The sequence below is a fragment of the Leucoraja erinacea genome, chromosome 20 (genome assembly GCF_028641065.1).
Source record: "Leucoraja erinacea ecotype New England chromosome 20, Leri_hhj_1, whole genome shotgun sequence".
NCBI lineage: Eukaryota > Metazoa > Chordata > Chondrichthyes > Rajiformes > Rajidae > Leucoraja > Leucoraja erinaceus.
Genome location: NC_073396.1, coordinates 17,526,610 through 17,550,904, shown reverse-complemented (window position 1 = coordinate 17,550,904; position 24,295 = coordinate 17,526,610). Strand labels below are relative to the sequence as shown.

Sequence of the window (24,295 nt, the reverse complement as noted above, 5' to 3'; positions counted from 1 at the left end):
GTAAAGTTATAGTTTTTAAAATGACCAAAATTCACCATTTTACCTTGGAATTTAAATTCTAGAATACCGTGTGTTATAGAGAAGAAATATCCTTTTATCTATTTTTGGGCTTTTCAGAAAAAAACGGATCAAATCAATATGGAGGTTCAGTAGAATTGCATCACTCACTATTTTAAAATTCACGGATCATTAGGATAGAGAGAAAAGAGAGGTCACCAATTGAAGTCAGATAAAATGATCATCACATTAGGAAAATTGCACAAGACAAAAATCAAATCCCTGCAAACAGAATACAGAGGAGAGAGCACATACAAATGCTTCCCAGTCAATTACATGCTGTTAGAGCGATTTGCTATTGCATTTTAAAACAATGCAGCTAATTCTGTGATGGAGAATTCTATGAATTCTTTCAAATGGTAACATGATCATGGCCAAATAGCCTGCACCAGTGATTGCTGAGAAAACCAACCTTGAAAATGTTCCCTTTGGGTATGTGTGATTGGTTCTTTTGGAAGCATTTAATGAAAAATGAGCCTCAGTTTAATCTTCACATCCAAAAGAGGATCCTGTCAATATGGAGACGACTCTCCTTTACATCAATGGAATGTGAAAAAGCAAGCCAAACAAGTCTGAACTGGGATGGTAGAAGAAACATTCAATATGGTGCATACGATCCACATGTCCATCTGCACCTTATGAGATATGGGGTCAGGCCTCAGATTCTGAAGTGAGTGCAGTATCAGTAGCTGATGTACCTAATGAGACAGCACTTATTCAGTCAACAGGGAACCGAGTGAGGGCAGCTCCAACAATAAGAAGCTTGGTAGTATCCATGTCAAGTAAACCATAACCTTAAACATTCCCTCCCCATGTACCTTGGTAGCAGTGCAATCCATTTACAAATGAAATGCAGCAACTTTGAGGTTCCTTTGAATGACCCTCTCAAACTTATGATCTCCACTACCTTGAAGTGAAAGGGCAACATGCTCATGGAAATGTTGCAACCTGCATATTCCCCTTGCAAGTCACTCACCAACTTGAAAAACATACTATTCCATGACACGGTTAAAATCCTCTTCCAGTCCCTGTGTGGGAGTAGCTTCACAAGATCTGGAGAGGTTCAGCGCCACCTTCTCAAGAGAATTTTAAAAGGTGGAGTTTATGACCGGCCATTTCAAATATACCAAATTCTATAAATTAATTTTGTATAAATTAATTTTCTGTAAATATTAAAAAATGAAGCACAAAATTGAGGAATTGTTTCAGATTCAGTTATTCCACAGTAGAATCTTGTAATAGCTACTAACCTTGTAATAGGTACTAACACACATAAAAGGGAAAGGAGTGTCCAATCAGTGCAGATATGTTCATTCATTGCAGTTTTAATGATTGCACACAGCATTAGATGCTATTCAGCATTCACCAACTGCATTGTTTCTTAACATTAGATATTAAAGAGCAGTGAAAACACACCAGCTCTCGTAGTAGACCTACTGCTACTGCTAATCTTTTCGAATTAATTACCAAGAAAATATGGAAAAGTGTTATCAGAAACAATAAACTGTAACGATGCATAATCTTTAACCCATACAAAAGTTACATACCATAGCTTTACATGAGACATTCTTCATGCTGCACAAGATATCCTTAGCATATGTTATTGGTGCACAAGTTAAGAGAATGTTAGTGTGTGTTCAATATATTGCACCAGAAATCCTGAACTCATTCCTCAAATTATTCTCATCCTCACTAAATGTAAAGGACCTGCTCTCATGAATAATTCCCTTCAATGCCACAAAACTTATAATGCTCTTCAGATTGTTCAAGTTTAGGTATGCCACCTGATGTTTTTTTCACTGTTCAAAAGAACAGCACGAACATTTCACTCACCAGCATTCTGCTGCTTGAAATCCTGGTGTGAGAGCCGAGGCACAGTAACTGTAGCATTAGTTACCATCTCATAGCTCAAGTGGCAAAAGTCAAGTCCAGTGATAGAATACACAGAGAGGTCCCAGACTGCAGCAACTTGGATCAACGTTTTCATAGCGATTCATGAAAGCAACCTGCCAGGATTCCAATTCATGTGCTTGGTGTAGGAAAGGAGAGGAAGAGGGTAAGGGAAGGGCCAGGCTCCTTTGGAGATATTCATCCCAGTACACTGTCATTGAAGGCCAGGCAAACAACTGCTTTCTGATGCCCACTGTACTCCCGTTTAATTTCACCAGTCTCCACACACCACAACCGGGCAAGGTTATCTGAAGAGGCTGCATGGGGATATAAAAGCATTAGCCTTCATACTTAAAGAATTACTACTGTGCAAGAATGCAAATTTCTAGATTAAAATGTGCCAATATGCTTTATAAGTATCTATTGCAAACTCCATCTTCGCAAACAACTTGTTGGATAGATTCCAAGCCACATGAACAACTTGGCCTGATAACATACATTTAAAAAAAGTTATTTTAAACAAACATTGCATTTATGCAGTGCCATTCAAGAGTTCAAGTATCTGCACATTGCACAGCCGATCAAGTACTTCTGAAATGTATTCACTGTCGTAATGTAGAAAATGCAGCAATCAGGTTGGACTTAGATTGGTTTTATGATGTAGGTTCAGAGAATAACGTTGAACAAGATTGAAGAGGTCACCCCTACAAGTCTTCAAAATGGCACCATGGAATCTCATGCATCGACCCAAAAAGAACAAATTAGCATCTTGCCTAAAGCAAGCACATTACAGTACTCCCTTACAGCACAATCCAATTTACATGATCAGATCTTAGAGTGAAAATTGAACTCACAACCTTCTGGCTCAGAGCTGAGAGCGTGAACTAAAATGTGAATAATTGCCGGATGTTAAGCAGGGCATGTAGTCATCAAGCCACAATGCAGTCACATTCTAAATCCAACACAACTCTAAACTGCTGTCCTCTGCCCAGGGTCATTACATATAACTGTGGCATTAGATCATCAACAAGGAATCCTTGAGTGTTTCCCCAGAGGTCCAAAGTAGGAATTGTTCCAAGTAAATCAATTGTACTTTGGAGTGAGCATGTTTTAATTTACTTGAAATTGGGTACTAATATTAGAAAATAACTGTTTCATCACAAGCAGTGTTTAAATAGAACCAGTTCCTTACTTGGATGGTTTACTTCTCACCTGTGACAATATATTGCGAATCCCCAGAAAACGCACAGTCCCACATCCAGCCTCGCGATGTCTCTCCAGGGTTATTGCTCTTGATGCTAAGCTCAGTCATGAGGGAGAAGTTGGACGTCCTCCATATTTTACAGGTCTGGTCAGCCGAGCACGTGGCAAGAAGTCTGTTTGGAAGGAATATCGGACAAAGTTGGAAAGTAATTTATCACACAGTTACAGAGAAGTTAAAATGGAATTAAATTATACTGCACGTTAACAAGAAATGTTAGATGGATTGTTCTATAATACATCTTCTTTGCAACAGTTTGTCTGATATATTGCTCCATTTAAACGTTCATTCCATGTTCAGGCACTGTTCAATACAATACAATACAATACTGTTTTATTCGTCACATTACACATAAAGTGCAAGTGAAATGAATTTGTCAGCAGCGGTACTATGATAAAGAACACACAATACCCAATAAAAATTTAACAAAAACATCCACCACAGCATTCATCACTGTGGTGGAAGGCACAAAAATTGGCCAGTACTCATCCATTTTCCCCCGTGGTCGGGACCTCAACCCTCCACAGCAGCACAGTTCACACACTGTTCTGTACAGAAAAAATACAGGGCCAAGGACTGGTGCAGAATCAAAAGCTCTCACCAAAAAAAATTGGCACAGCAGATAAAGGATGGAAAACAAGAAGCTAAACACAACACACTGCAAATATACTTGTCAAATGTATGCTAGGGTCAGGCCGGTGTTCTGAACATACAAATTAGGTGCAGACGTAAGATGTTCAGTCCCTCATGCCTGCTCCATTGTGTAATACAATTTTGGCTGATCTAACAGTAACTCCACTATCCATGGTAAACTTTCATCCTCTTGTTCCCTACTCAATAACTCACCTCCAGCTGCCATTGTAGCTCTGTCATCAGATCCCATTGAGACACTTAGCAGCAGGACATTGACAGTGTCTCTGATCAAGCCGCAGCAAGAAGTTAACAACTGTCTCACACTTAGAAGACACTGTAGTTTTTCCTTAATGCTGAAATTCGGAGCTGGAACCTACACTGAATTATTTATACACTGCCAAATTATACATTTGATATATATGTAAACTATAACCGGATTATGTGGCTTAGATATTCTTGATTGAATTTTTAAAAATGTGAAAATGAAATGCCATGTGCTTTTACTTTCATTGGGAAATTAATAGCATTCCCTTCTCATTTGCCTGTTCTGCTAATGCCTCATGGAATAAATTGATGAAAAAACATATTTATAAGGCACAGAACCCACTGCTCCAGAGTTTTTGCAGCTAATTACTTTGAGTGGAGAAGTCATTACATGAGGAGATAAAGCAACCATCTGCACTCAGTGGGATGCCTCTAACAGCAATGGAATGGTTGATATGCTGTTGACTCAGCCAGGAGAATCCTCCAGTTCAAGAAAATCAAGCAGAAACACAAGGAGACTGACACAAACTAATACGTAGGGGCTTGACTGGTTGTCATGGAGTCATACAGCATGGAAACAAGACCACCAGCCTAATATCCTGACCAAGATATTCCACCTGCCCACGTTTGGCCCATATCCTTGCAAACCTTTCCTATCCATGTATCTCTCCAAATGTGTTTTAAATTTTGTTATAGAACCTGTCTCAACTACCTCCTCTGGCAGCTCGTTACATATACTCACCACCCTCAGTGTGAAAAAGTTGCTCTTCAGGTTCATAATAAACTTTCGCCTCTTACCTTACACCCATGTCTTCTGGTTCAGGATTCCCCCTATAAGATCACGCCTCATCCTCCAACACTCCAAGGAATAAAATCCTAGCCTGCCCTACCTCTCCATATAGCTCAGGCCCTCAAATCCTGGCCATATCCTCGTAAATCTCCTTTGCACTCTTTCCACCTTAACATCCATCTTATAGCAGCATGACCAAAACTGAACACAGTGTTCCAAATGTGGCCTCATCAACATCTTGTACAACTGTAACATGACATCCCAACTTCGATAATCAATACCTTGACTCATGAAGGCCAATGTGCCAAAAATCTTCTTGATCGCCCTATCTACCTGTGATGACACTTTCAAAGTACTATGTACTTGTACTGCTAGATCCCTCTGCTCCACAACTGCTGGTTTAAACTGAAGATAGATACAAAAAGCTGGAATAACTTAGCAGGTCAGGCAGCATCTCTGTAGAGAAGGAATGGGTGACGTTTCGGGTCGAGACCCTTCTTCAGACCTTCCAGCACGTCACCCATATCTACTAATGATTGATATCTCAGACATTTCTTCTCTAGTTTCCAGTGTCCTCAGATATATCTGATTAGGCCGGGAGATTTGTCTCCCTTCATATGCCTTACGGTGTTCAGCAGTTCCTCGACTGTAATAATAACTGTCCTCAAGATACAGTAAAAACATAGCAGAAATACTCATTGGGGACTTTCCTCATCTCCTGTGGCACACACACTTTGTTTTCTGAAGGGCACTGTATTCTCTCTAATGCCCCTGTCCCACTTAGGAAACCTGAACGGAAACCTCTGTAGACTTTGCGCCCCACCCAAGGTTTCCATGCGGTTCCTGGAGGTTGCAGGTGGTTGCCGGAAGTTGCAGGTAGTGGAAGCAGGTAGGGAGACTGACAAAAATCTCCGGGAACTGCATGGAAACGTTGGGTGGGGCACAAAGTCTCCAGAGGTTTCCGTTCAGGTTTCCTAAGTGGGAAACCTCTTTCCCTTAATGTACAAACTCTTGGAATTTCCCTTAATATCTGTAATATACACTTAATGTCCTATATAATGTTAAATAGCAATAGAATCAACATATATTTGAACTAGCAGAGCAAGGCACATTGACAACCCAATCCTTGAAGCTCAATCCTTTATCTTGTCTATTCATCTTACATTTTAGCAGTAGTAAACACAAATATCTAGGCTAGATGTAGATTTTTTGTGTGTTATTACTGACACCATTTTGGTGAGATAGTGGAAACCGATATAACAACAACATTTAAGAGGCATCTGAACAGGCATGGATGGAGGGAAAGTACATTCAGGCAGATAGAATTTGTTTAAGTTACAGGCATTATAGGCTGAACAGCCTGTTCCTATGCTGTACTGTTCTATATTTTAATTGAGAGAGAGAGCAAGTTGCAATGAGGCAAGTAGGGACAAAGGACTGATGGGAATGCCTTGTTAGCCAGCAGATTTGAGTAGCTGAATGTCATAAGGAAATATGAGAAGCATGAGAATTAAAAGTCTTATCATAGTCCAGTGAAATATGCTCATGTTTTTGGTTAATTTTCTCCCCCATATTTCTGACTTTTGATAAAGTATGCCAGGGTGTAGTTGTCCAGACTTGATTTATTGGGGCACCAGGCCACGCAGCCTCTTCCAGCCTGGTCTGTGGCTGTCATGAGAGATCACCTCAAATCCGTGGCTTGGGACAGCACAAGGCCTCCCACGAGCTGTCAACATTTTCAATATGGTTGCTTGTCAAGGACATTCACTAACATTCAAAGGACATTCACTAACATGCGCTTGGGAATTGCCCTCTCACAGGGGGATCCTCTGGCAGATTAGTGCAGATCCAAGTGGATGATCAGCCCCACTATTTCTGCTGCACACTTCATGGTAAGCAGAGTCATTGCTTACCCGAGTCACACTTCCTCATGAACTACTTTGTAACTAGGATCTTGTTTTGTATCACAAGAAGAGTGGTGGATACAACTGGTACAAAAGCACCTTCCTAACACCCTAACCAAGATACTGATTATGAGGTTTACTGGGGATTAAAACGTCATAGAAAGGAAAGCACTTACGTGGAATCGGGGCTGAACTTACAACGAAGTGCATAGCGTTTGTGAGCTGGGATTTTTGTCTTGGGAATGAGTTGAGTAACATCATCACCTATGCCTCCCGTCAGATTCCACACATAGCAATTACCCTAATGCGACACCACAAAGAAACAGAATATATTAACAAGACAGAAATATCAGGGCAAAAATAAAAAGAACCTACTATATTAATTCCAGAAACACAATAAAATGGTGAAAACACTCGCAAGTCAGGCAGCATTTGTGGAAAGAGAAACTGTGTTCCTCTGAACCCCCTCATCAGCCTTTACATAATACAGATCATCCTTCACAATTTTGGTCACGTATCATGAGATTCCACCACCACTCACATATTCCCCTCCCTTTTCTTTTTAGTATTTCAAAAGCACATTTTCCTGTGTGATCTACCATTCCATCCCCAACAATCACTCCTATTCCCACGCCTCTCTTGCATTTATCTCTTGCATTTGCAGGAGGTTCAATGGAGTGGGAGATTGCAACCTTCACGTGATCCATCCTGTTTCAACGAGGCGTGCACAATCAAATAAGATCAAATAGAACAACTTTAGGCTGTGCACACCATATGCAAGAAGAAGAAGTAGGAGGTTCAATACATATCTTTTACTTTATAGAGATACAGCGTGAAAACAGGTCCTTCGGCCAACCGAGACCATTCCGATCAGCAATCACTCTGTACACCAGCACTATCCTACACACTAGGGACAATTTACAACTTACAGAAACCAAGTAACCTACAAACCTGTACATCTTTGGTATTTGGGAGAAAACCCACGCAGGTCAGAGGGAGAACGTACATACTCCGCAGCGACAGCACCTGTAATCAGGATCCAACCCGGGTCTCTGGCACTGAAATGTTGCAACTTTAACACTGCGCCACTGTGTCCTTTCACCTCTACCCTTTCCACCATCCAGAGATTCCAACAGTCCAGCCAAAGGTGACCTTGTGATTCACATGCACTTCTTCCAATCCAGTGCATTGCAATCAGTGTTCACAATGTAATTTCTTCTACACTGGAAACCAAACACATTGCAACTCTTTTTCTCTTTCTATAGATGTGTCTGACCAGTTGAGTGCTTCCAGCATAGTCTGGGCTTATTTCAGAAATATCAAGGATACTAGCTGGTCAGCCCCCACCCGAAAATAATGTGATCGTGGAGGCAGACAGACATATTTACTGTATTTGTCTCTTTGAGAAGGTTATGTGAACTGCCTCCTTAAGGTTTGCTGTGAGCTGAGTTGGGGGGGGGGGGGGGGGGGGGGGGGGGGGGGGGGGGGGGGGGGGGGGGGGGGGGGGGGGTGAGGGGTATTTCCAGGATTTTGATTTTGTTGATGGTAAAGTAAACATGTCCACATCAGGCTGACCCAGAAGACCCAGAGGGAGGAATGCTACCATCCCCAAATTCCAACTATTTGCCTTCCATCTTTCTAGCTGGCAGATGGTGCAAGTTTGAAATGCAATGTTAAGATGTTGCAATGATCCAAGCCCCCAACTCACTGCACCATCGACATTGCCACCATCACACCATGCAGATCTCAACTTTGCTGTTATCATCTCATTTTGAGCTTGTCATGAAGACTTTTACTGTGGTGAAGGTGCCAAATCACTAACCGAACTATTGACTGCTGCCATGTAGCTTGCGTCTGGATCAATGTGAACGGCATTAACTGATACGTCTGGCTCAGGAATCAGCTGCTCATTGTGGTCCGTTTTAAGATCCCAGATGTGAATGGCTCCACTCTGATCACCAACAATTAGCTCTGCCTGCAAAGAGAGCAAAGCCCATGAATACCTTCGGTATAGTTAGGAAGAATCCAAAGCAGAACTTAAACTTGTCATAATGTCATAAGTAAGAGGAGCAGAATTAGGCCATCCGACCCATCGAGTCAATTCTGCCATTCAATTATGGCTGACCTATCTTTTCGTCTCAACCAAATTCTCCTGCCTTCACCCTGTAACTGTTGACACACTTACTAATCAAGAACCTGTCAATCTCTGCTTTAAAAATACCCAAAGACGGCCTCCATAGCCACCTGTGGCAATGAATTCCACAGATTCACCACTATCAGGCTAAAGAAATTCCACCCATCTCCTTTCTGAAGGCATGTCCTTTTATTCTGAGGCTGCCCTCTCTGGTCCTACACTCTCCCATTAGTGGAAACCTCCTCTCCACGTCCACACTATCAAGGCATTTCATTATTTGGTAAGTTTCAATGAGATCCCCCCTCACCCTTCTAAACTCCAGCAAATACAGGCCCAGAACCATCAAAAGCTCTTCATACATTAACCGAATCATCCCGGGATCATTCTCGTATTCCTCCTCTGTACCCTCTCCAATGCCTGCACATCCCTCCTCAGATATGGGCCCAAAACTGCTCACAATACTCCAAATGTGGTCTAACCAGTTCTTATAAAACCTCAATATTACATCCTTGCTTTATATTCTAGTCGTCCTGAAATAAATATTAACATTGCATTTGCCTTCCTTACTACAGATTCCACTTGCACATTAATATTTTGGGAATCCTGCACCAGCGCTCCAAGTCCTTTTACACCGATTTCTGAATCCTCTCCACATTTAGAAAATAGTCTAAGCTTTTTTTCCTACGACCAAAGTGCATGATCGCACACTTTTCTACGCTGCATTCCACTTCTTTGTCCACTCTCTGAACTCTTTGTCCACTCACTCTCACTCTCCAAGTCCTTCTGCAAACTCCCTACTTCCTCTACAATTATCTGCTCCTCCACCTATTTTTGTATCATCCGCCAACTTGGCTACAAAGTCGAGAAGAATGAACAGGTGTGATTGCATGTGAACATTCTTGGAGTTGCTTTTAATGGCCACAGGCATGCTTGGCATTTTCAGTAATCAATATCGGACATCCTCAGGAATAATAACCTTAGTTATAATGAAATGGGAGGAACTAAGAGCAGAGAATAGATTTAAAGATTAAACAAAGTGCTGTATACACGGGCTGCTTCATCAACAGGAATTGCAACTGGAACTGGACATTGCTCCACCATGAGGTCAGAAGTGGAGTTAATGTATGTTCAAAGGTCATTTATAAAGCAACTGCAGGCAGCTGTGCCTCTGACACTGCCCTAAGCATTTTTCACTGTGAGATCTCAAAGCCGAAATGTTTGACCGTCAACAGTCGCAACTATTTTTATTCACCACTGCACGACCCTGGCTAGTGAAGAACCTGCTTTTAATTCCCACGGTCTTTCACTTTTCTTAAACTTCTTGTCACAGGCAAATTCTGCCGACATTAATAACAATCATGCCACCTCATTTCTGGAATTGAGCTGTTAAGTCCACGTTTGCTTAAGGCTGTAATGAGTCCTGGAGTAAAGTGTCGAATGTCGAAGGCCGGTTTTGGCAAGGTCAACAGGACTTTTCAGAATTTGAAAAACTAGGGAAAGACCTTGCAAAGTACAGCAGCGCCACATACTGGCAAGTAATGCACTGTGGAGAAACTGGGAAACACATTTCCAGCTTCAAATGTCTGTGCTGGAGAGAATGCAGAGGAGATTGCCATGGATGTTGCCTGGTTGGTTTAGAGGACTTTAGTTATGGGGAGACTAAGGATAGGCTGGTCTTGTTTTCCTTGAGTGATCAAGGCTGAGGGGTGACCCGATAGAAATATATATGATTTTGAAAGGCTTAGAAAGGTAGATGGTCAAAATCTGTTTTTCTCTGGTGGAGATATCAAAAACAAACAAGTTTTAGACAAGTGGTAGGAGATATAAAGAAGATCTCAGCATTTAGTTTTTTACACAAAGAGTAGTTGATATTGCTACCAGAGAAGGTGATGTGGAATCATAAACGATTGCTACTTTAAGAGATAGTTTGGCAGATACTTAAATAGACAAGGCATAGAAGAATAGGATCGTAATGCAGCCAAAGCGCAGTGTGCAAAAAGGTTGACATAAACATAGTTTGTTACAGTGCTGGACAACTCTATATCTCCACTGGAAACCATAACATACTCGGTCTGAGAGGGAGTGGGGATGCAGTCTGCCCGTTGCAAAACATTGAGCTTTACCTGATTAGGATGCAAGCAGACACAATTGATAGGTGCATTGACCTGGAAGATTCTCTGGCACTGCAGGTTACGTGACCTGTCGGAAGATAAAAGAATAGTTCAAGTCATAGATGGACTGGAGCAACAGCCATGCCTTAGTTATAGTCAGGATTCAAAAGTCCATCCCTTTCCCCACTTTGGCCTTCTGTAGACTTGGTGTTCCTGGGCTGAGGGTGGGGTGTGGACAGAGGAGACAACATCAGGAGACAACAATCCTGGCTTCCTGGGCCTGCATGAACCGAACCAGTTACTGATTTTGAAGATCTGTGCATTCACTTGGAATTGGAGAAACACTCCCTTTCCTTTAAGGTTTCCCCATCCCAACTGGTACATATTGCGTTTAGAGTTATGGAGATTCAGTGTGGAAACAGGCCCTACAGCCCACCAAGTCCGTGCAGCTATCAATATCAATTTAAACTCATTGTACACTCATCCCATTCTATCAACTCCCACCAGATTCCAACGTCCATCTACACAAGGAGCAATTTACAGTGGACAATTAATCAAACGACACACACATCTTTGGGATGTGGGGGAAATCTACACGTGGTCACAGGGAGAGCAAGCTCCACACAGACAGGACTTGAGATCTGGGTGGAATCCAGGTCCCTGGTGCTGTGATTCAGTGGCTCTACCAGCTGTGCTGTGTCATATTGCCATGGAGTGCTGGCCTCAGCAAGGGCCAAAGCAGTTTACAGCTATTTAAAGTACTGTCAGTTTTGGAATTGTGCACAAAATTATCTTAACAAAACAATTAGGAAATCTATTTCAATGACAACGGTTCAGCAAAAAGCTCTGGCACAGAATAATTTACATGAACCCAAGTACAGGTGAGGCCTGGATCCAATGCTTTATCCTAAAACAGCACCACTGTCTTCGCAGCACCCTATCAAAATGTAGATACTTGATGCCACCAAAAGTCACCTTACTCTGGGCCTCCCGGTAAGTACCTGAGGTCCCAAATTCGGGCCATGCAGTCCTCGCCACCAGTGTACATCCAGCGCCCGTCTTCGTGGAAACCAACCGAGGTGATGTTTTTACTGACGCCATCATAGTTGATAACTGGATTTGGGTTGTTGGAATTCAAGTCATACATTCGGATGTGCTGATATCCTACAAGAGAAGGCAAAGAAAATAAAATGCATCATTTTGCCAGATAGATCACACAAGCCAAATACCACCATGCATCTGCACAAGCTCTGATCAGCAATAAGGTCAAAATACTGTTAGAACCTGCGATTACAGATGATGCATAGGTGCACCGCGTCTTTCTCTGACTGGTTACTAACACCTAACGCTTTCACCTCTGGGAAGAAGATCTGTTGCAAGCCACAAGCACACAATTCAACAATCCAAACACAGTCTAGGGACTCTCTCCCCTCCCGCACCTCAAGGGCAAAGTGCTCCTAAAAGTGGAAATGATGTTCATTTCACACAATTGCTTCCATCTCAACCACACAAAAATCGTGTATTAAAATCCACATTTAGATTTTCACCAATGGAGGCCAACAGTGATATATCTCAGTGCAGGAGCAGCCCACCTGGTAGTTAATCAAGTGCATGAGTGAACGAGAGTACATGTGCTCACCTGCTGCAGCAATCATACTGCGGTCCGGAGTGATTTCCAAAGCATTCACCTGCTGACAGCATTACTAAGGAAATGGAAATAATGTAATCTTCAACAACTCATAAAATCAGCACCACGTACAAGTAACTGAATAAAGGTCGAGTAGTGGTGGGTAAGGGAAAACCTCAGTATCACCAGAAAGGGTACAGTTAGACAAAATAAATTTACTGGGGAAGGCACACTAAGTGTGACACAAATATATTTTCCCTGTGAGGACAAAGAGGGACAAATGCATAAAGCTATGTAAAACATTAGAATCTGAAAACACCAAATGAGGTTATAGATAATTGGGTAATACTGGCAATTGCTTTTGTGATTGGAATCCTTGTCACACAAACTGGAGAAACAGCAAGTCTTATTGGGTAACTTAAGGGCATGTCCCACTTGGCTGTCTTTCGCGCGCCATTTAGGCGACCTGCTAGCGTGTGGGTAGCATGGGACGGGCGCATGGAGTGGTGTGGAGGAGTGTGGAGTGGCGTGGAGTGTGGACTTCGCCCTGAACGAAATCTTTGCGCGCCACCAGCCTGTCGCGTAACTGACTGCCAAAGTGGGACAGGCCCAAGACTCTGGCGCGGCGCAACGTCTCACCTCCAACAGCAGCAGAAGCAGGCAAGCAATCGTCGAACTCAGCCTGGGGCTTACAGCCGTTACGGATCCGGATCCGCCCCCATTCCTACTCCCAGAGCGGGGCCAAGAAGATTGAAGATAGGCACAAAATACTGGAGTAACTCAGTGGGACCGGCAGCATCTCTGGAGAGAAGCAATGGGTGACGTTTCGGGTCAAGACCCTTCTTTCAGACTGAAGAAGTCTCAACCCGAAACATCCATTTCTTCTCTCCAGAGATGCTGCCGGTCCTGCTGAGTTAATCCTGCACTTTGTGTCTATCTTCAAATGACGTCACGCGCTCAAGACGGCTGTGCGGGCGCATGATGACGTGCGCGATTCTCGCTGGGACCGTCGCGCATCAGTCACTACCGGCCTGTCGCGTAAGTGACGGCCCAAGTGGGACAGGCCCTTAACTACCAATCTCCTTCTCACTCCTATGCTGACTTGGACACACCCATTTATCCCCTTCAACCTACATTCCTTCCTTTAGACTCACAACTCAGAACTATTCAATCGTTTGTCTCACACCTTCTGTCTTTTTATCTCTAGCCTATGTCCAACCATCTGTCCCCACCTTCCCTGTATTCACTTATTACTTGCATAACTTTCCAAGCTTTGTCCTGCCCCCATCTGCAACCTTTCATTCCCCCCCCCCCATCAGAAGGGTCCTGACTAACAATGTTCGCCAGAAATACTGCCTAACCAACTGAATTACTCCAGCACTGTGCTTTAAAAAAAACAGATTCACGCCTTCATTAGCTAAGCTAGGAGATCTTAGTAAAACTTAAAAAAACATTTGACAGACCACAGCTGGAATATTATGTGCAGTTCCGGTTGCCACACTGTGGGGAGGACATGATTGCACTGGAGTGGGTGCAGCAAAGATTAACCTGGATGTTGTCTGGCGTAGAGAGTTATGCAGAGAGAGACTGAATATGTTTTCTTTAGACTAGAGGAGGCTGAGGAGGGCAAAATGGAGACATAAGAGACAGAAGATCCTGGAGTCTGGAGCAAGAAACAAACTGCTAAACTCAGCAGGTGCTGGAGCCTGATTTTTACTCTAGACACCAGCATCTATATAACCATATAACAATTACAGCACGGAAACAGGCCATCTCGGCCCTACAAGTCCATGCCGAACAATTATTTTCACCTAGTCCCATCTACCTGCACTCAGACCATAATCTGCAGTCTCATATCTCTGCATTCATGTAACTACTTCGCACAATAATCAGAACTCATTGTCTCTAAGAATCTGCTAGTTGCGATGTGGGAATTACATGTCAATTTAAGAGTTACGTTGGAAATTAATAAGTAATTGTTTGTGGAATTGGGAAAAAAAAAAAATAAATAAATAAAAAAGCGAATGGTATGTTATCTTTCATTGCAAAAAGTATAGGAGCAGAGAACTGCAGTTGTACACTTGGTGAGACCCACTGGAGATTCTTCAAGCTCCAAATCTGAGGAAGGACATTAAATCAACCACCAGACTGCTTGTCAGGACTGTCTTAACCATGGATGACTTGGTTTAAACTCTAGAATTAGAAGATTGAGAGGGGATCTTAAGATGATAAATTTAAGGGGTTGGACATTCATTAAAGATTATTCCCGATGTTAGGGAAGTCCAGGACAAGGGGTCACAGCTTAAGGATAAAGGGGAAATCCTTTAAAAACGAGATGAGAAGAACTTTTTTCACGAGTGAGTGGTGAATTCTGGTATCTCTGCCACCAAAATATGGCTATATTAAGAGGGAAATCGCCCATGGCTAAAAATGGAGAAAGGCAGGTTCGGGATACTGACCGGATGCAGCCTGCAGAGGTGCAGGTACGAACTACTCCTGCAGATATTTCTATGTGGCTGTAGGAAGCTTTTCAAGCCCCAAAATGGCAGCGTTTTGAAAAGGTTGGGGAAGAGTAAGAGGTTGCGTAGAGAAATTTACGTATTCAGTGTGTGTTTTTCACTGGGCACGTTAAAAAAAGCAAAACTGTTCTTGCATTCCTGAATGCACTGCCTAATAAGGTGGTAGTGGTAAACAAGCACTTGAATCACTAAGGCAAAGTAGGTTAAAGAGGATTGGTATAGGTGGGTGTTTTATAGTCAGCAGGGACATGGTGGGCAGAAGGGCCTGTTTCAATACTTGTATAACTCTCAGACTCAGTGAAGAAGGAAATGAAATGAAATGTAAAAAATCTGAAAAAGGAACAGAAAACATTAAAGATTCACGATAAATTTTGTATTGTATTAAATCTTTGACAAAAATATTCCCCCACTGCCACTCCACAACCCCATGCAAAATGGATGTGAAAAATCCAAAGGGAAATCAGATGAGTTTTGGAGTGGTACAGATGTGGTAGAGTGGTAGAGCAGCTGCCTCACAGCTCCAACGACCCAAGTACAATATTAACTCAAGTGGTGCCTTGTGTGGAGTTTGCACGTTCTTGCTGTGACCACTTGGGTTTGCCTGGATGCTCCTATTTCCTCCAACATCCCAAAAACGATTGGTTGGTACATTAATTAGTTGCGGTAAATTGTTCCTAGTGTAGTAGGTGAGGGGTGAAATCTCAGGGGATTGGATGAGAATGTAGGGTGATTAAAATGGGATCAGTGCAGTCAGATGGTTGGCATTGGTGCACACCTAGTGGGCTGTGTGACTATTAAGATTTCTTTCCTGAATTATTCTCCTAGCTAACATTGCTCAATTAAATCAACTAGTCCTTTACGCCATTAGCAGTTTATCGGACCATGCTGCTTGCATTTAGGTGAGACTGAACTGCAAGGATACTGAGTCCTGATGCTGCACAGTCCGGGTGCAGATTCCACTGTGTGCCTGCCAGAAGCGAACAGTGTGATCATAACCAGCAGTGGCCAAGATGACAGGGTCACTGCCCACGGTGCCTGGACTGGTGTTCATGGTGTCGGTCTTTGTTGAAAAATCACACCTGCAACAAGAAATAAAATAAACATGACCATCAAAGCTACGAAGTCGCTAACAACCATGGCATATTTGTTCATGTCCGTTGTTGAGTCCTTAAGCAATGCCCAGTCTACCGTCTCCAAGCAATCCTCTGCCTTCCCCTGTCCAGCTCTGTGCAGTCCTCACTGCTGGAGGTGCACTTTTCAGTTGCTCATTGCCTACAGGAAGCAGCACAGCCAGGTGGTGTTATTTCCCCAAGTGAAGGCGATAGATGGAGCAATAGCCAGCTTTGTTGGTGGAATAGCAGTGTTTGAGAGTATTTGATCCTCTGGTATTGTAGGACATATGCGTAGTAAACAACCCCGCAGTCCCCAGCTATGATGGGAAAGGGGTCAGGATACATCATCTGTTGCTTGTTGACCACAGCATCCAGCTCCTCGAGTGCTGAACGAACATCTTTGGACAGGTTTGGAGGGATATGGACCAAATGCGGGCAGGTGGGACTAATGTAGCTGGGACATGTTGGATGGTGCGAGCAAGTTGGGCCGAAGGGCCTGTTTCCACACTACATCACGCTATGACTCTATAAGCAATAACCAAAGATTTGGACAAATGGTAGAGTTGCTGCCCATAGCACCAGAGACCCGGGATTGATCCTGACTACGGTTGCTGTCTGAACAAGACTTTACATTCTCCCTGTGACCAGCGTGGGTTTTCTCCGAAATTTTTGGTTTCCTCCCACACTCCAAAGACATACAGGTTTGTAGGTTAATTGGTTTGGTATACAAAAATGTAAAGTTGTCCCTAGTGTGTGTAGGGTAGCGTTAATATGCGGGGGGTCGCAAGTCAGTGCGAACTCGGTGGGCTGTATCTTTAATACGAAAGAAAATAAAGAATCTATCTGCCTGGGGCGAGATTAGACGCGGTCATGATGATGTAGGTCAGTGGTTTTTAACCTTTTTGACACCAGTACGCGCATACGCAAACAAAATACTGTATGTGATGTGTACCTTTGTAAGGTTCCTGAACATGGGCTCAACAAATGGATGTGTTATTTGTGTTCCCTTCATGACCCCCGGCAAAGCCCCAAATGACCTCCAGGTTAAGAACCACTGATGTAGGTGAATTCCCTTGAAAGGTAAAAGGGCAGCATTTCACAGTTAGGTGTTCCAAGTGTGAAGTATAAGAGCGGTTCTGTCCAACTATGTCTGAGCACCAGAAGAGTTTATCATGAGGCAGACACCTGTGCCTCTCCCTTCCCCCTTTCGATCATTCACCTCCCTCCATCCACATTCAATTCCCTCCATCCACAACCCTTTTCTCAGCCTTCAATATGCTCTCACCCTGTTATCTACCCATCCTCTCTGTCAACTTCCTCCAGCCCCAACCTGGCCCCAAAAGCCACTCTTGCCTATGACAGCTCTTGCACACTACAACTCCTTTCTTTCTCTCCCACCCTGTCTTTTTCCCCTCCCCTCCCTTCCTCACACCCACCAACCTCCTCTCCCCCACACATTCCCCGCCTTCCCTACCATCCTCTATCCAACTCCTTCCTCATCTCCCATTCCCCGTCTCCTCCTCCGTTACTGTCTCTCTCCCTCCCACCCTACCGACCCCCTTTCCATCCCTTCCTGTCCACCCCTGTCTTACCTACCGCCTCCCTCAACATCCCATCCCACCTACTAACTCTTCTTCCTTCACCCCCACGGAAACCCGCGTTCCTTCCCCTCACTCCCCACTCCTCCTCCTCCCACTCCCCTGTTATCTTTTACCTTCTCTTCTGTTATCCTCTCGGCGCTGTTCGGCGCAGGTCCGTCCTTCGAGCGCTCCGCCGGTCCCTGCCACTAAACCTGCCGCCGCGGCTGGCAACCAGCGACCAGTTCCGCCTCCTCTGCACCTCGACCCTGCTGTTTCCCAGCCCACAGAGGAGGGGAGAGAGAGAGAGAGAGATCACCTGCCGGCCTGTGCTTTAAGTTGCCCCTCAGGTGGCCGCACTGTTCCCGCCTGGAGCCCGCTGGATGAATGCTGGAGCCGTCGCCTTACGGCCGGTGACAGCCAACGGGCCAACCTTGACGGAGGAGGGACAGCAATCAGTAAAAACGTTTCAAATACATCATTACTTTACTTATCGTCGACTCCGCTCCCAATAGTCGAAAGCAGGATGTGCCCAGATACCTCTACTTCTTCTTCTTCTATATAGTGTTTTTTGGCGGTTGGCAAACAACTTTTTTGGTGCATTACCGCCACCAACTGGCATGGAGTGTGGATCAAACAACACCATTACATATTCTAATAACCTATATCCTTCCGAACAAATTGGTTACCCTAAGAAAAAGCATCAGGATTTGATAGCACTTATTTGAACTCCCTTGCAAAATATCTACCAAATCAAATTGTACTCCTTCTTTTCTGAACTGCTCACTCATCCGTTCTCTCTCCTCCTCATACCTCTCACAATGTACAATGACATGCTCTATCGTTTCCTCTTGCCCACAGTATTCACATCTGCCTGTATTATGCTTGCCCATTACAAAAAGTGTACTGTTCAGACCAGTGTGTCTAAATCTAATTCTTGAAATCACTGTCTCCTCTTCTCTGTTCTTTCCTGCACATCTCATCTTTCCCACTTTCCTCTGGACTCTGTAGAACCACCGTCCTTTCCGTTCTTCCTCCCATTGCTTTTGCCATCTTTCCTTCAGTCTTTGCTTAATAATGTCTTTGATTTCAGTTTTACCTATGTTAATAGTTAAATCAATCTTACTTCTTTTTGTTACCTCTTTTGCTACCTTATCTGCCATTTCGTTTCCTCTAATGCCAATGTGTGCTGGTACCCATAAAAATATGACTGTAAGCCCCATCATTTGAATTCTGAATAGTGTTTGTTGTATTTCTATCAAAATGTCTGGTCTATTGTCTGAATGACTGTGCTGTAAACTCTTTATTGCTAAACTTGAATCTGAACAAATAACTGTCCTTAAAGGCCTGGTATCCTCGACCCACTGTACTGCTAACAATATTGCAATCATTTCACCTGTGTATATTGAGACCTCATTATTGATCCTCTTCCCTACTTTGATGTGAAATTCTGGTACAATAAATGCTACTCCTACTTTATCTACTGAATCTTTTGATGCATCTGTATAAATTTGGACAAAACTGTAGTATCTGTCAATGTATTCCTGTATGATGACTGAATTATACATATGCTGTTTATCCTTGTTTTTCTGTGCCCAGATACCTCTGCCAGTGCCCAGCCAGATGAGGGAACCTCGTGGAGATGGTGCGTGGTAAGTGGACGAGAGAAGGTGCAGAGGGGGGAAAGGCAGGGTGCAAGTATGAGAGGCGATAAGGATCGGAGGGAAGGATGAGGATGGAGAATGGAGACTCCCTTCTCCATTGAAGAAGAAGGGACTCAAGGACAGGGAGGATTAAGGATGAGACTTAATGGGCCAGACCTTAATTGTAATGGGAGCATAGATGAGGCAGTGAACACTGATACCAGTGCCTGAACTCCTGTGTGTGTGGGAGTAAGAGTGTATATTCTGACTGGTACCTGTGCATGTATTTGTGTGCAATTAACAACTATGGAGCAGGACCTGGTCTTCAGTTGCCTCAGACCCCTTTGCCAGCAGATTAAGACCTCACCCAGTTAAACCTGCATAGAAGGAGGTATGCAACAGCTACTCCACATTAGAAGAAATCAAGCAGAGGTAACATTAACTTCTCATTCTGAAGTTTGGGACCTGGAATGTAAGGAGTCTTATGGTCAATGCTAACAGCAAATAATCTGAATATCACTCTAATTTTGGATATTTGACAATATGAGTAGACACATCAGGCAACAGTTGGCCATCTTAAAGAATATGGCAGTGGCCCTAGACTGAGAGTAGCCCCAACACCTTTCAGACTTCATTCTCCAGATCCTCCTGAATTCCCTGTGCAACAACGACTGTTGCTTAATAGAGGGCCACTCAGGCTGGTGCAGACAGTAAAATCTCATTTGGAGGAGTTCATTAGAAATGTCTAGCACAGCGATTCTCACCCAGGGTTCCTTGGAACACTAGGGTTCCACGAGAGGTCGCTAGGAGTTCAGAAAGAGTGATAAATAGGCTAATCATATGTAAATGCATCTTTGAGTCATTTTTGTGTTTAATTTCATATTAGTAATTTTATTATACATGTACGGTTTGGCGAGGCAGGCAGGTTGAGTAAAAACAATTTTTATTTGGAAACGACAAGTAAATAAGAATACTCGAAAACCGCGTACTGGGTCAGCCAAATATATAATAACTCCTGCTGTCGACTGAGGAGAAAAGCCTGTGAAAACACACCCGCGATCACATGATGGCGCCAGCCAATTGCAAGGGTTCACTCTTCCCTAAGCCACCCCCAGAACCCGAGGTAAGGAACCCAAGCGGGAGGCCGAATTAGGCAACCGGACCGAGTGGACATGAGAGGAACAGGAAGAAAAACAAACAAACAGTCCTTGAGCTCCGGCGGCACATATACCGGAGCAACCCCATGCCGAGAGGTCGGAATGGGAGCCAGGCTGCCCACTTTCTCCCAGAGGTTCGCCAACACAGACGAAGTGGGCTCCTACAGCCCTCGAGCGACAGGAAGGAAATCCCCAGGCACCCGCAGCGGGGAGCCATACACGAGCTCAGCGGACGACGTGTCCAAATCTGCCTTCGGGGCCGTGGGGATCCAGTCCGGGCCTGTAAGCCGCGCCTTCAGCGCCGACATCAAATGTCGATGGAAGCGCTCCACCAACCCGTTGGCCTGAGTGTGATAGGCGGTGGAGTGATGCAGCTGCGCCCCATACAGCTATGCCAAAGATGACGACAAAGTCAAAGTAAACTGTGCCCCACGGTCAGTGGAGATGTCCACAGGCACACCAAAACGAGCAATCCAGTAGGCCTCGAGAGCCCAAGCACAAGACGCGGCGGAGATGTCAGCGAGTGGAACTGCCTCTGGCCACCTCGTGAAGTGATCCACGATGGTAAGCAAGTGGGTGGCACTGCGAGATGTCGGCAAAAATGTTGGAGGATTATATGCTGTATGCGACGGCTGATAAGGTGGAAGTTGAGGACAAGGGGGACTCTGTCCTTGTTACGAATGGGGGGGAGGGGGAGCAAGAGCGGAGCTGCGGAATATCGAGGAGACCCTAGTGAGAGCCTCATCTATAATGGAAGATTATGGGCTGTGTTGCTTCCTGTGCATAAATAAAGAATGACATACATATCTTCGAAAAGATGACAGCTATTCACTTCTCTCAACAACACTTAGATTGTGTCTTAAAATCCTGCATATTCGGCCCAGATTGTAGTGTCAAATCTGAATGCTCTCAAGAGTAAAAACAAAAAGTGCAGGTGCTGGTTTGCAAAGTGCTGGAGTAACTCAGCGGGTTAAGCAGTATCTGGGGAATATGGATAAGTGACATTGCAGGCTGGGACCTTTACCATATAACCATATAACAATTACAGCACGGAAACAGGCCATCTCGGCCCTACAAGTCCGTGCCGAACAAATTTTTTTTCCCCTTAGTCCCACCTGCCTGCACTCATACCATAACCCTCCATTCCCTTCTCATCCATATGCCTATCCAATTTATTTTTAAATGATACCAATGAACCTGCCTCCACCACTTCCACTGGAAGCTCATTCCACACCGCTACCACTCTCTGAGTAAAGAAGTTCCCCCTCATATTACCCCTAAACTTCTGTCCCTTAATTCTGAAGTCATGTCCTCTTGTTTGAATCTTCCCTATTCTCAAAGGGAAAAGCTTGTCCACATCAACTCTGTCTATCCCTCTCATCATTTTAAAGACCTCTATCAAGTCCCCCCTTAACCTTCTGCGCTCCAGAGAATAAAGACCTAACTTATTCAACCTATCTCTGTAACTTAGTTGTTGAAACCCAGGCAACATTCTAGTAAATCTCCTCTGTACTCTCTCTATTTTGTTGCAGACATTCCAAAAAAGGATACCGACTGAAATGTCACCTATCCAGGTTCTCCAGAGATGAGTTGCTCCTGCACTTTATGCCTGAATGCTCGCAAGATTTTGCTGTTTGCTGGCACAGAACATTTTAGAAATGCCCATTCCAATAATCTGTCAGCCTGATTTAACCCCACCCTCTTCAGCTGATTGGGTGGTTCTGGTTCCTGTGTTGTATAGATTATAGCTGAGTGAGGAGGTTCCTCGGAGCATGGATAACTTGCTCAATCCACTGAGCCCAAGGGAGGCGGAAGAGGTGAGTTGGGACATGTTGAACTCTCTTCTGTTTACCCTTCCTGGTTGTAACAAGACTAAAAATATTCCGCATTACAGCACCACGTAAAATAAGAGATGAGTGTGCATTTGTATTTGTTTTATTATTTTCTTGTACTGTATTTGTTCTCAGAAATGAAAAGAAGGCAACATAATATTTATGTTTGTATTGGCTGTCTTAATTGTAGCTGAACGGTGTATTTGATGTCTTCAGTGTCGATTTTTAGAGTTAACCATGGTGGTTGTGAATTTATGTCAACTATGTCAACATCACTATGCCTTTATTAAGCACTATTAACAAAATAAAAGGTCACAAGGCATCCTTCCCTGATTAAAACCTCCGATTTGAATCTCTTCCAACAGTTTAATACCACGTATTCAGAGAAAAGCATTACCCCTCAAAGGCACACTCCACATCACATCCCACAACAGCAACACACATTCCTGGTGGAAACCGATGCTGCCGGGGAGAAGGAGGTAACTCCCACAAAGAGTTTTGACTTTGGGACCCTTCTTCAGACTGATTGTGATAGTGGGAAGAACGCTGCAAAAGTGGTGTGGGAGAGACCAAGCCTGGCAAGGATAGGTGGATAAAACTGCTCCCGCTCCTTTTGTTCTTCAGACTCCTTCATGGCCCTCAAGCTGCAGACCTGCTCGCAGCTTTTCCCCTGGCTCTGGCTGCTGTCATTTGTTTGTGAGATTGTGCAGCATACAACTCACAATACTGATCTTAGTGTCTGCTTGTGTGCACAATTTTCTATGCTCTGGAGACACTTTGTTCCATGACTATCCTGGTCCTTGAATGCCTCTTGTTGACCTGACTACCTCAATAATGTATAGTAATGTGGAAGCTGCTGCTGTGGATTGTAGCAGCTTGCTGGGCAGGGTATGGGGAAGTAGATCACGTAACAACGTCAAATTAAAACCTATAAATTTTAACTGGGCTTTGTCACATGGTCATTCGCAGGAGTCTGGTAGATCTATGGCGGGGACAGTTAATAGTGCCCAGTGGTTTTATCTATGCTGACCATGCACCAGCTACAGGGTGGAGCAAACACATTTTACGGAACCCACAGAGCTTGTCTCCTTCTTCCATCTCATGTGGCAACACTGCAGTTCCTCACCCATGCATGTGTATGTCGATCGTCATTGTAAGTGTACAGCATTAACTTGTAGCAAACCCGCTTGACAACTGGCACGTACTTCTATGCAGTGAATTCCAAAGTGTTCATGGGATCTTTTCCTTCAATCCACGCCAACCAGGATTGTTTTTAAAAATTGTTGGATACAGTACATTTATCGTCTAAGGGCAGCACTGGAAGAATAATTAGCTGTTACGGCCCTTGGGTGATAAATGGAGAGAGTACTGTACCCAACAGTTTTTAAAAACAATCCTGGTTGGCGTGGATTGAAGGATGTAGATCACATGAACACTTTGGAATTCACTGTATAGAAGTGAATGTGGGACCGGGTGATTTTCGCTTAAGCCATTGTGTTGAGAATTTAAACTGCGCCCTTGTTCATGTGACTGTAGAAGACTGATCTATCCTCAGCTGTCAGCCCTTTCTTACAGCTTGTGAGCGTGGTTGGTCGACATAACCACGTGCTATTTCAGTAACTACCAAGAGTTTTGAGAATGAGAGGAAGGGGCATGGAACAGTGGGGTGGATTATGGGTGAGTGGTTGGGGTCGAGGGAAGGGGGGGATAGGTGATGGAGGAAAATGGGCAAGGATAAACATTGGCATTCAATGTGTTTATTTTGCTTAATAACCTGTAACACT

General features: G+C 43.9%; 2 protein-coding genes across 7 annotated transcripts in view; one reads left to right on the top strand and one right to left on the bottom strand.

The window, feature by feature from the left end:
• Nucleotides 1-1,370: 1,370 nt before the first annotated feature.
• Nucleotides 1,371-18,295, bottom strand: mlst8 (MTOR associated protein, LST8 homolog (S. cerevisiae)). Of its 2 annotated transcripts, none has more exons than XM_055651422.1 (9): nt 18,199-18,295; nt 16,113-16,269; nt 12,684-12,735; nt 12,046-12,208; nt 11,057-11,132; nt 8,622-8,774; nt 6,976-7,100; nt 3,160-3,323; nt 1,371-2,264 (listed from the first exon to the last, which is right to left on the bottom strand). In XM_055651422.1, exons 2-9 carry the CDS (start codon nt 16,239-16,241, stop codon nt 2,146-2,148), a joined length of 981 nt encoding a protein of 326 aa, XP_055507397.1. In that variant the 5' UTR covers nt 16,242-16,269; nt 18,199-18,295; the 3' UTR covers nt 1,371-2,145. The 2 variants fall into 2 exon arrangements, with proteins under 2 accessions (XP_055507397.1, XP_055507396.1); XM_055651421.1 differs by lacking the exon at nt 18,199-18,295 and adding an exon at nt 18,017-18,154.
• LOC129706849 (hexosaminidase D-like) overlaps nt 18,251-24,295 on the top strand; it is a 46,951-nt gene continuing 40,906 nt past the window's right edge. Inside the window, exons 1-4 of one of the 5 annotated variants that reach the window (XM_055651415.1) lie at nt 18,251-18,337; nt 19,479-19,531; nt 22,212-22,496; nt 22,877-22,990. Coding sequence is in view for 1 of the 5 variants with exons in the window: in XM_055651411.1 (XP_055507386.1) it covers nt 19,522-19,531 (10 nt within the window). In the remaining 4 variants the exon portion in view is untranslated. The remainder of the gene's footprint in view (nt 18,338-19,478; nt 19,532-22,211; nt 22,497-22,876; nt 22,991-24,295) is intronic. The other 4 variants (XM_055651416.1, XM_055651412.1, XM_055651414.1 and 1 more) reach the window with 4 other exon arrangements.

Coding starts and splice junctions, on each gene's coding strand:
- mlst8 (XM_055651422.1), bottom strand. CDS start 16,241: ATGAACACCAGTCCAGGCACCGTGGGCAGTGACCCTGTCATCTTGGCC. Junction 7,101..8,621: donor TGGCAGCAGTCAATAGTTCG/GTTAGTGATTTG, acceptor GTGTCGCATTAG/GGTAATTGCTATGTGTGGAA. Junction 2,265..3,159: donor TTCGCAATATATTGTCACAG/GTGAGAAGTAAA, acceptor ATCCCCATGCAG/CCTCTTCAGATAACCTTGCC.